Source organism: Oryctolagus cuniculus, chromosome 4 (assembly GCF_051225735.1).
Source record: "Oryctolagus cuniculus isolate XC-2025 breed Fujian yellow rabbit chromosome 4, ASM5122573v1, whole genome shotgun sequence".
In the NCBI taxonomy this organism is placed as follows: Eukaryota; Metazoa; Chordata; class Mammalia; order Lagomorpha; family Leporidae; genus Oryctolagus; species Oryctolagus cuniculus.
Window position 1 is genome coordinate 108,122,555 of NC_142870.1, and position 14,081 is coordinate 108,136,635.

At 47.1% G+C, this 14,081-nt stretch overlaps 2 protein-coding genes across 8 annotated transcripts in view; one reads left to right on the top strand and one right to left on the bottom strand.

Annotated features, from left to right (window-relative positions):
• Positions 1–1,706, bottom strand: part of FNDC3B (fibronectin type III domain containing 3B) — a 360,686-nt gene extending 358,980 nt beyond the window's left edge. For 2 of the 7 annotated variants that reach the window (XM_070072505.2, XM_008266495.5), the window contains exon 1: positions 1,354–1,706. The gene's annotated coding sequence lies outside the window, so the exon portion shown is untranslated. Of the gene's footprint in view, positions 1–523; positions 710–1,353 lie in introns of those variants that run through there. The other 5 variants (XM_089330934.1, XM_008266496.5, XM_008266498.5 and 2 more) reach the window with 4 other exon arrangements.
• Positions 147–1,368, top strand: LOC149127069 (uncharacterized). Its single transcript, XM_089331394.1, has 2 exons — positions 147–461; positions 529–1,368. The coding sequence occupies exons 1-2, from the start codon at positions 147–149 to the stop codon at positions 1,366–1,368; spliced, it is 1,155 nt and encodes a 384-aa protein (XP_089187520.1).
• Positions 1,707–14,081: the final 12,375 nt, after the last annotated feature.

Here is a 14,081-nt window from a genome sequence, read left to right on the forward strand (position 1 = left end):
GATAAACGCCAGGGTTTCTGGCCCCGGCCTGGCCCATCGCGGCCAAATTCTACGTTTTGTCTAAAGAAAATGCTGCGCTGAAGAGGAGAGAAAATAAAAAGTTGTAACTTGGAAGGAAGTCTGCAAACGGCACTGTCTGGATAAAAATGCCAGCGCTTCCTCTCGCCGGAGCGGGCAGTCTGGGATCTGGGATTCGAAAATCTCCAACTCCCACAGCGCACTCCTGGAAGCCTCCCCGCCAACGGCGCCTCGGCGGCCCAGCCCGTCTCCCGGGACGCCGGGCCCGGGTCCGCGTCTTCGACCGGGACGCCGGGGAAAGTTCGCGGGCACAGCCCGGGGCCCGGCTTTCTGCCCAGGGTGACAGGCCCTTCCCACGCCGGCCGCCCCCGCCCCGCCACGGCCACCAGACGGTCCGCGCGGCCCCGGCCCCGGCCCGCCCGGCCCCTCGCGGCCGCCTCGGGGTGCGGATTCCGCCCGCCGCCCCACCCCCGGCCGCGGCGCCCCTCGGGGGTGACCGACTGACCGGAGCTCCGCTGGCCACGTTCCGGGTCGCCCGCGTCTTCCCGCCGCGCCCCGCTCCCCCGCCCGAGCTCCCAGCCGCCAGGCTCGCCAAGTCCGGCCGCGGCCGCCGGTTACCGCCCCCAGCCCGGGGGGGAGCCTGTGGGGCAGGACGGGGAGGGAGGACGTGGCGCGCTCGAAGGTGGCCAGCGGCGAGGCGGGGAGTGTCCCGTAGGGGCCGGGCCGGGGGCGGGCGGCCCGCGGCGAGGGCGCGGGACCCTCCCGGCCAGCGCCGGAGTCCGTGCCCCCGGGCCCGCGCCGCCCCCCGACTCGCAGCCCCACTTGGCACGCGCGCCTCCGCCCTCCACCATATGGAAATCTACAGCCTCGGAAAGTGACACGTCGGAGATTCCTCGGCCGGCCGCCGCCGCCTCCCCCTCCCGCCGGCGTTCCTGCCGCGGGGATTCCGGGCGGGGGAGCGGATTCCTCGGACCTCGGCCGCGGGAGGCTGGGGAGGGGGAGGCCGGGGGCAGCTGCCCGGCTTTTCTTCCCCACGGGAGGAATCAAGCCCGTCCCTCCCTCCTCCAGACCCCGGCGAGCGCGGGCCGTGGAGGGGGGGACGGCGGTGGGGGTGGGGGGCAGACAGGCAGAGGCCGCCCCCTCACGGGCCCCGTGTTCGCGGGGCTCCCCCGCACTCTGGCGCCAAGTTTTCCCCGGGAAGCCCAGAGCGCTCCCGGGACGGGAACGCACTTTGGCGGACTAGGCGTCCGGCCGGGGCTTTCCAGCGCGCCGGGAGCAGGCGGCCGAGCGCGGGGTCCCGGTGGGCTGCAGCCCCCGGGCGCCTGCACGCCTTACCTTCCCTGGGGCTGAAACGCGGGGCTCCGGGCGCGCCACACACGCGTCGCCCACGCCTTCCCAGTCGGCAGCCCGCAGGATCCCTGCCGCCCCCTTCGCTGCTCCCGCCGCCGCCGCCGCCGCCGCCGCTCTCCTCCTCCTCCTCCGGCCGCCGCCGCCGCTCAAATAACTACCAGGAGGGTTTGATGGGGGATTCCGCCATGTCAATGATGTCGGGACCACATGGGGATTTGGGGCCCGCCCACTGCCGTAAACCGCCGAGTAGTCCCGCCGGCACAATCGCAGACGCGCTGGAGCTGGGGGAGCCTCGCTGGCTGGCCCCCGCACAGCCTCACCGAGCTGGAACTCCTTTTGACTCAGCCGGACTAGGGAGGTCTGAGGCGTGGAAGAACCGGCGACGCCCGAACCGGGACGGTGCGCGCTCTGCAGATCGCCAAAACACCGGGATAAACAGTGTGTGCTCAGTCACAAAGCTGAAGCCCTGACACATTTTTTTCATTTACACCTATATTTCCTTTATTTCTGTTGTTAATCCCCGCAGACACCCAGTGTGCTGTTCTGGCACTCCTTTCTGTATTGCCACCGCTTTTGTTCTCACAGCTCACGTGGCACCAGCTGACTTAACCGAGTGGAAATGCCTGTTTCCCCCTTCACTAGCCAGTATGCACTCTCGGAATATGCCTTGCTCTTATCTGTACCTGTCGAGCACAGCACAGCGCAGGGACCACTATAGGACTCATAAGGTGACCGTTAGGTTTGTATTACTTGAGTCAAATGCGTGTGTTCCCGTTACTCAGGCTCACGAAGGTTTATAGACCCCCATCCCATTCTTCCCCTCAAATTAACAAGGGATGTCAGGAAAGGAGAACTGAGGTTCACGCAGAGAAGCCCTTGCCTTCCATGGCTGCCCCGGGAGGAATTCTGAGTAACTGCACTAGGCCTCAACTGTTAAACTAGGAGCCAGGAACTCCATCCAGCTCTCCCAAGTGGGTGGCAGGGGCCGAAGTACTTGGGCTGCCTTCTGCTGCCTTCCCAGGTGCATTAGCAGGGAGCTGGATCCGAATTGAGGTAGCCGGGACTGACCCGAGTACTCCAATGCAGGATGCCCAACATGGCAAGCAGCAGCTTAATCGACTGTACCACAACACCAGCCCCTTGAAGCCGTCTTTCTAAATTACGGGTCCAATCCTAGGTCATAGTGCTGTGTGGGCAAACACAGAAAAAAGGCAAGGGTTCCCCAGGAGCCACAGAGCACGGTCCAGGCTCTCATGCAGGCACAGGGGACCGGTCCCACCAGACCCAACTGGACTCCAGCCTTGGCCTTGCCAGCTTCCCCCTGAGCCATGCCCTCCAGCCCAGTTTAACCCAGTCACCTGGGTCCCTTTGTGCCTCCCCTCTGTCTAGAACACTCTTCATCTTCCCTCTCTAAGATCATTTACTGATCCTTGAGCTGTAGCCAGAATCTCTCTCCCTTCCCACAGTCCCATACCCTTTTTTCTCATAATCTCATAATTCTTTTCACTTTTTCTCACATTGCTCTGAAGTCGTTTACCTGTTCCATTTGCCTGAGTCTTGTTCATTTTTGTATCCACAGCATCAACCTAGAATTGTGCTTTGAATATAGTAGCCCCTTATGTTTGTTGAATAAATTAATTGTAAAAAGTATGTGGGAGAGGGTCCAGCACTGTAGTGAAGTAGGCGAAGCTACCATTTGTGGCACCGGCATCCCATATGGGTCCCAGTTCAAGTCCCAACTGCTCTACTTCTGATCTAGGTCCCTGCTAATGTGCTTGGGAAAGCAGCAGAAGGTGGTTCAAGTGCATGGGCCCCTCTCCGCCACCATGGGAGACTCAGAAGAAGCTCCTGGGTCCTGACTTTGGTCTGGCCCTGCCTGGAACATTGCTGCCATCTGGGGAGTGAACCAGCAGATGAAAGAGATTTTTCTCTGTCTCTCTCTCTCGGTCTCTCCTCTCTCCCTCTGTAACTCTGCTGGTCAAATAAATAAATAAATAAATATTTTAAAATAAAAAGTACATGGGAGAATTGAATGGCTGGAAAAATGGGAAAACTTCAAAGTGAAAGGTTAAATTCAAATGTTGAAGGAAAAGTTTGGCAAAAGAGGTGAAAGTGGACAAGAAATTCAGAGGTCAGCTGCCTATGTCTATGGCAAGCCTTCCACCTGACTGGATTTTTTTCTTAAGAAGAAGCATCAATGTATACAAAATCCTTTATAATTTTTTAGAGATTTATTTATTCTGAAAGAGTTACAGAAAGAAGGAAAGACAGAGATCTTCCATCCACTGGTTCACTCCCTAGATGGCTGCAATGGCCAGCGTTGGGCCAAGTCAAAGCCAGGAGGCAGGAGCTTCATCCATATCTCTCACATGGATGCAGGGGCCCAAACACTTAGGCAATCCTCTGCTGCTTTTCCCAGGCCATTAGCAGGTAGCTGGATCAGAAGTGGAGCACAAACCATTGCCCATATGGGATACCAGTGTCACAGGCCACGGCTCTACCCAGTACACCACAACACCACAACACCAGCCCCAAAATACATTGTAATTTCAAATGCATGTTTATATGTATAATCTCATTGTTTCACTCATCTTCTTATCTCTAATATCCAACACCAGTTTTAGCATAGTAAAAAATCCCAATATATGTTTTAATAAATGGTAGGATATATGGTATAGCAGAAAGAGCATGGAAATTATAATCAGAAAAAAAAGCCAATGATGTTATGATTTTGTATTTATTGAGTGATGATACTGTCTTTCTGCTGGATACTCAATATTAAATAAACATTAGATCCTTTCAAGTGAATGAGTGAATGAATGAAGACGTCTTGCCTAAAAGAATTGATAGGACAGAAAACTGGAAGCCTCAGAGAAAAAGGTAGGACTTTTGTAGACAGAGGGCTCTCAACTACTGAGAGATCTATAAAGTAATGCAGGGAGAAAACACTGCAGGAGTATTGAGACAAGAAGTGGTTGAAACAGTATCCAAGGTTGAGTATTCTAGCAGGAGATGCCACAAGGCTCATGTCAGAGAAGCATAGTCCAAACCTACTAAGCAAACGATAAAGACTTAAGTCAGAACGCTGGTTTTGGAAATGGAATGAAACATCCCAACCTAAAGCAATGGGCACTGCTATCTGGTGTTGACAGCCTGAGTCACCTGCTGCCCTAGATCCCACATTATGGGAGTATAATCATGGCTAAGACCTTTCTCCCCAAACAGCTTTAAGATTTGCTCAAATGCAAAAACACATCCAAATGAAGATGCTGGAAGTTCACCAAATATACAGGCCTATAAATTGTTCCATCACTCATGGAATGTACGCTGAGAAAAAAAGAAAAGGAAAGAAAAGTAACAGATTCAGCATCATACTTCCTGGGGCAGGCGTTGTGGTACAATCAGTCATGTTGTTCACTTGGGATGCTGGCATCCCATAGCAGAGTGCCTGTTTCAAGTCCTGGATATTCTGCTTCTAATCCAGCTTCCTAGAAGCACCATAATACCTCAAGTGTTTGGTTCCTTGCCACCGACATGGGAGACTTGGATATAGTTGTGGGCTCCCGGCTTCAGCCTGGCCCAGCCCTGACTTTTGTGGGCATTTGGGGGAGTAAACCAGCAATAGAAGATCTCTTGCTGTGTATGTGTGTCTTTATCTCTCTTTGTATCTCTGTCACTCTGCCTTTCAAATAAATGAAAATAAATAAATGAACATTTTAAGAAACAAGTCATACTTCCTGATCTCAGCTAACATACAACAAAAGAAATGCAACACAAATACATAGGAAATCATGAAACTATCGAAGCTAACGTTAAAAAGGTCTCAAACCATTAAAGATCTAAACACTTGTAAGTCAAAAGTGTTTAAACTTGAACCCCTCTCTCAAAGCTCACTATGACTAGGAACACATAACATTTAGAAGACCCATCAGCATTCCCAGTCCAAGGTCCCTCTTCTTGCTACAACAGTGATTACTGGATTCTCATAGGCAAGCTCAGTCTTGCTTCTAATCTTGAAAACCAATCTTGACCTTAGATGGCGGGCATTAACTCTTTGCAACTGTTTCCGTTTCTGGTGTCCTGAGCCAGATCTGATACAAGCTTCAATATGAACATTGACAAAAAGCCAATGAATCTTGTTTTGAAGAGTACCCAGAGCTTACTGGAGTACTGTCTGCAGTAAAGGACAGCCAGGTCAGCCAATAATTCCATCTAAGAGTAGCATTGCCACTTGAGTCAAGCACAGTTCTCCCGAACAGTGTAACTAAAACTGTAGCTTCACCTCCTTTTCTGTTGCTCAAGATAAGACCATGTCAAATTGTAGACTAATATTAAAAAAAAAAGCAAGACATTTTAAACAAGAACCATACAGGTAGAAGCTGAATGATTGACAGAGCTCATAAAATGGCAGGTTTCATGGACTCCCATTCTCCCACCCACAGCAGCATATTTGCTTCCATGTACAGACAACTAAGGACCTACCCAGCCTGAACACCACCAGGGAAAGAGAAAATGCCTCTTGCCAAGACAGCTTTATATCAGCAACTCTAGCTCTAACCCATCTTCCCAAAGGGTCCCCTGGCGAATTTCGCCCATGGGCCCTGTTTCTGCCCTCTGGAGGTGAATGAAATGATAGCACTCACCTTCCACACGACTTCCATTCCAATGAGTTGACCTTGTCTAACACTTGCTCCCCATAGAGTCCCCTTTCTTGGGTAAATGTATCTGATATGCTGAGACAAGGATCTCTCCCCTACCTTTGGAGGCTATGTGTTCAATATCTCTGAAAGTTGGGTTTATAGAATCTGTGCATAATACTTCAGGTGTGGTCAGACCACAACCAAGAATGGTACCCTTTCCTGTTTCAATTTAGACAAAATACTTCCATTGTTATAGTTTAATATTATGCACAAATTCTTAGCTGCCTCCTCCTATTAACTCATGTTTCTTCTTCCATGAAAAGTATGGGTATGAAATTGATTTAATCTTAATTAATATGAACAAGCTAGTTGAACATTTAACTTTGTTAAATTTTAATAAACTTCATCTGGAGGGCTGGAACTATGGCACTCTGAGTTAAGCCTCTGCCTGCGACACCAGCACCCCACATGAACAGCAGTTTGAGTCCTGGCTGTTCACTTCTGATCCAGCTCCCTGCTAATGTACCTGGGAAAGCAGCAGAAGTTGGCCCAAGTGCTTGGATCCCTGCCATCCATGTGGGAGAACCTGATGGAGTCCCAGCTCCTGGCGTCTGCCTGCCCCAGCCCCAGCCCTTGTGGCCATTTAGAAGTTAACCAATGGATGGAAGATCTCTCTTTCATTTTGTCTCTCCATTTCCCTCTGTAACTCTTTCTAATAAATAATAAATCTTTAAAAAAAATTCATTTGCAGTGCTGGCATAGTGGCTTAAACTGCCATCCATGATGCCATCATTTCATATAGGCCCCTGTTTGAGACCCAGCTGCTCCACTTATGATCCAGCTCCCTGCTAATGTGCCTGGGAAAGCAGCAGAAGATGATCCAAATGCTTGGACCTGCACCCGCATTGGGGAACCTGAAGAAGCTCCAGACTCCAGGCTTCAGCCTGGCATAGCCCCAGCCATTGCAGTTTTTTGGTGAGTAAACCCCCCCACCGCCTGCCACTGCCTTTCAAATAAAGAAAATCTTAGTATTTTTTTCATTCATGCACACTAGCCTAAGACTTTTTGGAAATTGTATCTTTTATTAAACAGTCTTTCCCAGTTTTGTGACATTGATAAGTACACTTTCCATGTTGCCAACCAAGTCACTAACAGAAGCATAAAACAAGACAAGGGCAATGACATACCACTAATCATTTTTTCTCAAGACAGTTATTTAAAAAGCTTTTACTCATCCATCACACTGACTTACCTGGAACCTACCAGTGTAGGGGAACAGGTTTCTTCATGTTCACTACCACCACTCTTGGTCACTCACACAAGATTTACTCCTATGATCACTTTCTCCTCCTAAGGGGTCAAGATTTCTTTTTTCTTTCAAGACTTATTTATTTATTCATTCATTTGAAAGGCATAGTGACAGAGAGGTCTTCCATCAGCTTATTCACTACCCAAATGGCAATAGTATCTGGGACTGGGCCAGCCTGAAGGCAGTAGTCAGCCATCTCCAACATGCGTGGCAGAAATCCAAGCATTTGGGTTATCATCTGGTGCTTCCCAGGCACATTAGCAAGGACCTGGATTGGAAGCAAAGTAGCGGGGACTCGAAATGGAACTATGGTATGGGCTGCAGGTCTTATAAGTAATGGCTAAACCCTCTATGTCCCAAGGTTAAAATTTCTGAATGATTACTAAGTGTCTTCCCAACACTTGTTCTAAATACTATCATCCTGTAACAAATTCAAACTTTGCCTTGAATATCTACATACATAGATATATGTGTCTATCTCAGTCAGTTTGGATTTCTGTAGTAGAATAACATAGGTTTTGTGGCTTAAAAAACAGAAATTGGGGGGGACATTATGGCACAGCAGCTTAATTAGCCACTTGGGATGCCTGCATCTCAGAGTACCTGGTTCAAGTTCCAGCTACTATCCTTCCAATCCAGCTTTTTGCAAATGTGTGTGGGAGGCAGCAGCTGATATCTAAAGTTGAGTTCCTACTATCCACATGGGAAATCCAGATGGAGTTCTTGCTCCTAGCTTTGGTCTAGCCTGCCCCAGCTGTTGTGTACATTTGGGGGATAAATCAATGGATGGAAAAATCAATCTCTCTCTCTCTCTTTCTGTCACACTGCCTTTCAAATAAATAAATAAAATTTTGCCAAAAACAAATAAAAATTTTAAAAAACTGTAAATTTGTTTCTCACAATTCAATGGGCTAGGAAGTCCAAAGTGAGCCCCAACAGATTCAGCATAGGGTGAAAGCCCACTTACTGATTTGTAGATGGCCATCTGGTGGTCCAGGATCACAAGGTTCAGAGCACCAGGAGAGAGGGCAAACTCTCTCATGCCTTTTGCTTTTATTAAAGGCAGAGAGAGAGAGAGAGAGAGAGAGAGAGAGAGAGAGAGAAAGACTCTTCTATCCACTGGTTCACTTTCCAAATACCACAATATTCAGGGCTGGGTCAGGCCAGAGCTGGGAGCCTGGAACTCAATCTGGATCTCCCATGTGGGTTGCAGGGACTCAACTACTTCAGCCATCAGCTATTGCATCCCAGCAGGCAGATTAGCAGGAAACTAGATTGGAATCAGAGGAGCCAAGAGTTGAATCCAGGAACTATGATATGGAATGCATGGGTCCCAAGTGGCATGTTAACCCTTGAACCAAACACCTGCACCTCCTCTACCTTTTGTTATGGGCACTAATCTCATTCATGAAGCCTCTGCCCTCATGACCGAATTATTTCCCAAACGCCCCAATCTCCTAATAGCATCACACTAAAGATTGGGATTTCAACATATGAATTTGGGGAGCACAAACATTCATTCCATGACAAAGTCCTTCACGGGGAAATGAAGCAAAGAACTGTCTTTAGTTCAAGCAATGTGGTTTAGATAAAAACAATTTTGGTCAGGGAGAGATTCTGAGATTTGACGAGAAAGGAATAAGTTGAAAACAAAGTAAACTTAACTGCAGAGACAACTGGGCCCATTCTGGTTTGTGAAGAGTAGGAGATTATGTTTGAAAGTGTTTCTCATCTTCTGCATAGTTAGCACAAAGTTTGTTCCCATTCTTGCAAGTGCAACCTTTAATATTTCCCATATAATGTATATCTCAGACCTCACTAGCCAGGGGCTGAATTTTGATCACATTCTCATTAATAAACACCCTTTCTATGACTCTAGGAGCCATCATTATTGTCAAAACTCCTGCTTCCCTTATACCCTTCCCAGTTCTTTCTACAAATTTTCTCTGAGTTTCTGAGTAAGGTGGTTCCGTTTGTAAGCCTGAGAAGCCATGTGGAGTAACTCTGCTAACCTTTCCACAAGGCCAGAACGTCCCTAGAACAGACTCACTTTTCCCAGGCTCTGTAACAAGTCCTGTTAAATGGATCACCAGCTAGGGAGATTCCTGGGCTCTCAATATCCCATTGTCTTTAATTTACTGGACCAATATTTATTGAGTACCTTCCATATGCAGACACTACTTTGTGGACATAGACCGTGTCCATGCTGCTAAGTCTCCTTGTCTTAGATAGTAAACAAGCAAATTTGTGATTCTACCTTGAAAAAAAATATGGCAGCCGGCTCCATGGCTCACTAGGCTAATCCTCCTCCTAGCAGCGCCAGCACACTGGGTTCTAGTCCCGGTCGGGGCGCCGGATTCTGTCCCGGTTGCCCCTCTTCCAGGCCAGCTCTCTGCTGTGGCCAGGGAGTGCAGTGGAGGATGGCCCAAGTCCTTGGGCCCTGCACTCCATGGGAGACCAGGATAAGTACCTGGCTCCTGCCATCGGATCAGCGCGATGCGCCGGCTGCAGCGCGCCGGCTGCGGCGGCCATTGGAGGGTGAACCAACATCAAAAAGGAAGACCTTTCTCTCTGTCTCTCTCTCTCTGTCCACCCTGCCTGTCAAAAAAAAAAATATATATATATGGCAAAGGAAGAGAAGAAGGTTCTTTGCAAGCCTAGGAAGCAGAACTGTAGGAGACTACCTAGATAGGAACATCTCTCCTTAGAAATGAGCTGGAGCCTGCAGGGAAAATACAGACATCCTGGCAGGGGCAGGGTGAAAGCAGAAAGCAGGGTGGGCAGAGGGAAGAGTCTGCTACATGCTGAGGCTGAAGAAAACTTGGGTGTTAGACATCCTAGCAGACAGAGACTCTCAGTTTGAGTGGCAGGAGAAGACATTAGACAAATGGACAAGGCTGGATCACATGCAGGTCACAGTTTAAATGACTATTAAAAAGGGAGTGACGTGATCTGATTCACTCGTACAAGCGATTGCTTTGCCTGCCATGTGGACCCTGGAATCCTAGAATGGAACAGAGAGGTCTCTTAGTAAGACTGGGTCAGATGCAAATGATAGGAGTTTCCTTTAAACTAGAGTTCTGGTGTAAGGATGGATTGGAGATGTTCCTACAAAACGGAAAAAACCTTGCCGGTTTGTTACTGGAAGTAAGGGAAAGATCATCGTCAAATAAATAGCGTAAAAATTGCTTTCCCAAGTTTTATTTGAGTGTTTCCTGTCTTTGGCACAAAGGCACAGCTTCAGTAGATGAAGAATCCAAGTCACAGCAATGTTGCACTTGTACTCACACACACACACACACACACACACACACACACAGAGTCCTCTGAGACAGGTTTACTTGATCAGATTCCTGGCCAAAAAAAAAAAAAAAAAAAAAACTTAAGAGAAGACCTTCTTAGTGTTCCCAAGAAACCTCCCCTCTACTTTATTAAAGGTGCTCACACCCTCAACCCCAACATTAGACCCACCTCTGTTCTCCAAATATCCCTGAAATGAACAAGTGAGTTGTGATAGGAGTGACTGCTTATGTTTCGTACTCACATCAGTTACAAAGTGATGGCTTATCTAAAAGAAAGAGCACTGGTGAATAGGCCAGGTCTGGTCTGTGGCTGTGACATGTGTAAGGTCAGGAAAGGAATTTTACCTCTCTGCCGTATCTATAGATCTGGATGATATTTAAAGTTAAATGCCTCAGGGCCTGTGGTGTGGCACATCGGGTAAAGCCACCGCCCACAGTGCCAGCATCCCATATGGGCACTTGTTTGAGTCCCAGCTGCTCCACTTCCAATCCAGCTCTCCGCTATGGCCTGGAAAAGCAGTAGAAGATGGCCCAAGTCCTTGGGCTCCTGCACTGCGTGGGAGATACAGAAGAAGCTCCTGGCTCCTGGCTTCGGATCCACACAGCTCCAGCCATTGCGGCCATTTGGGAAGTGAACTATCGGACAGAAGACTTCTCCCTCTGTCTCTTTCTGCCTCTGCTTCTCTGTAACTTTGCATTTCAAATAAATAAATAAATCTTTAAAAAAATAAAGTTATATGCCTCTAACTCCCTGGGATTCTATGGATGAGTGAATTAGTGAAACATTTCTGATAACTGAAACCTAGTCCCACCTGTCCACAAAAGTATCCAATACTTGTCTCTAGACCTTTGTGAGCGTTTAGTAACTCTATCAGTGGAACTAGCCTGATACATTTTGTTAGAGTGAGTCTCCCGGGCTCTTGAAGACTCACTCTTACTATTTCTCTCCCCTAGACTGCAAACAGTTGTAGAATTATAAAGGTGATCACTATACTGGCTGGCATGTTAGACAGAAAGACGGCTGACTCCCATGCTGTTACAAAGATGAGGAAAGTTTTGAAGAAAGGGATTGTTCTCATTTATCTTATACCTACCATTTACAGCAGTGACAGGATCAACACTATGAAGACGGAACCATCCTTTTGATTTGTAATTAATTAGACTATAATTAGCCTAATTGTGAATGGGGCCGCCTTGAGGAATGAGTCATATTATCATGGCATGAGAGTTTAAAAGAAAAAAATGAGAAGAAAAGGGTCAGGCACTAAGGAGCAGTGGGTTAAGCTACTACTTATGATGCTGGGACCCTATATCCAAGCACTGGTTTGGATCTTGGCTGCTCTGCTTCCACTCGAGTTCCCTGCTAAAATACCTAGGAAAGTAGCAGCAGATGGTCCAAGAACTTGGGCCCCTACCTTCCAGGTGGGAAGACCTAGATGCAGTTCCAGGCTGTTTAAAAAAATGCACACACACACACGCACACGCACACATATATATACATATATAATTTAAATGAAAGGTCACATTAATTCTTATTGTGGCATTATACTCAATATGATAATAAAAATTTGGGGGTCCATTTATGAATTATCATTGATGCCTGTGAAGCAAGGAGAGGTTGATTTTTTTAGATTTATTTATTAATTTCAAAGGCAGAGTTACAGAGAGACAGAGGCGTGGGGAGGGGAGGTCTTCCATCTGCTGCACCAATTCAAAGCCAGGAGCCAGGAGCTTCTTCCGGGTCTCCCATGTGCTATCCCAGGCCATAGCAGAGAGTTGCGTTGGAAGTGGAGCACCCAGGACTTGAACCAGCACCCATATGGGATGCCGGCACTGTAGGTGGTGGCTTTATCCAAAATGACACAGTGCTGGCCCTGAGGTTGCTCTTTTAAAATTATTTATTTGTTTGATTTTGTAGCAGTTGGGCAGGGGAGAGTACTCTCTTTCCCTGCTTCACTCCCCAAACGCCAAGGCTGAAACTGAGGCTGAATATGGGAGCTGAGAACTCAATCCTGGTCTCCCACATGGGTGGCAGGTACCCAATCACTTGAGCCATCACTGTTGCCTTCCACGGTCCACATTAGCAAGAAGCTGGAATCAGGAGCTAGAACTGGAAATCCCAACAGGAGCCTTAACCCACCAGAGATTACACATAGTAGGGATTTAATAAATACTTGCAAATTCGTTCTTTTCTCTTTCAGTAATCATTACATGAAAATCCATAACAATTTTCTCTCATTCCAAGAGTTTAGTTCAAGTAAAAATTCTGTATTTCTTTATGAAGTGATCAGTTCCCTTCATTTTACAGCAATACGGTAATTTATTTTGGTTCCTTTTTTGCTTTGGCTGTTAAGAAAGTCATGGATAAATTTTGTTCACAATCATAGCAATTATCCTTGACCTAGGATTTCTGGATAGGCCTAAGATAGTAGGTATATTGTTTAGCACTATTTTGGCTTCAAGTGACAGGAAACTAATTCAAAGTAGATTGCAGGGAAAAAAAATCAGTGTTGAAATGAAACAGGTTCTGCTAAACTTGGCACAGATTCCTGAATTATAGTGATACTAATACAAATGGAGCTAACTGCAATCATTTAATTCCTTAGTTTCTATGTGCTAGATCAAAGAATATGTTTATACTTGTTAACATTCCTTCAGATACTTTCCAATATCTACTAACAGCATCAACTGTCCAACCTACTAACAGCATCAACTGTCCAACCTGATGCTAACTATTCTAAGACAGACTAAATTTCAACACCGTCCTTTCCCTTAGGGAGTTGGTAATGTACATGAGATGATCACATATTGAAAAAATATACAATTTGATTACATACTGCATTAGTCTCTAGAGTAACAGAAGCAATAGAACATCGAGTCATGTGTCACTTAGCATTCTGAGAAATGCATCATCGGTTTGTCATTGTGCAAGCATCATAGGGTGCCCTTCCACAAAGCTAGATGGCATAGGCCAATCACTCCATCTGGCCTCTTAATGCAATCAAGAGTGCAAACACAAGCTGTGTGAGGCTACTGCTGGTGTAACATGACACATTGTTTTACAATAAATGTGTCTTTATAAGTATGTAGAAGGAATATACGAAATAGTGATGAAAGCATAGTATAGTAAATACATAAATCAGTAATCTGGGTCATTTATTTTCATTACCACACATTATGTACTGTACTGAATTAGATGTGCAGTATTTTTATGTGACTGGCAGCACAGTTAGATTTCTTTACACCAGCATCAGCACAAACATGTGAGTATTGCATGGTGTTACAACATTACCAGGTGAAAATTTTCAGTTATATTGTATTCTTAGGGGACCGCTGTGGTCTGCTAATGATTGAAATGTCATTGTACAGTGCACAGCTCACTGGCTCGCCCTCTCTCTCCCTCCTTTTCTCACTCCCTCTTTCATTTTCCCCCCCAACCCCCTAAGCATATACATGGAGGGA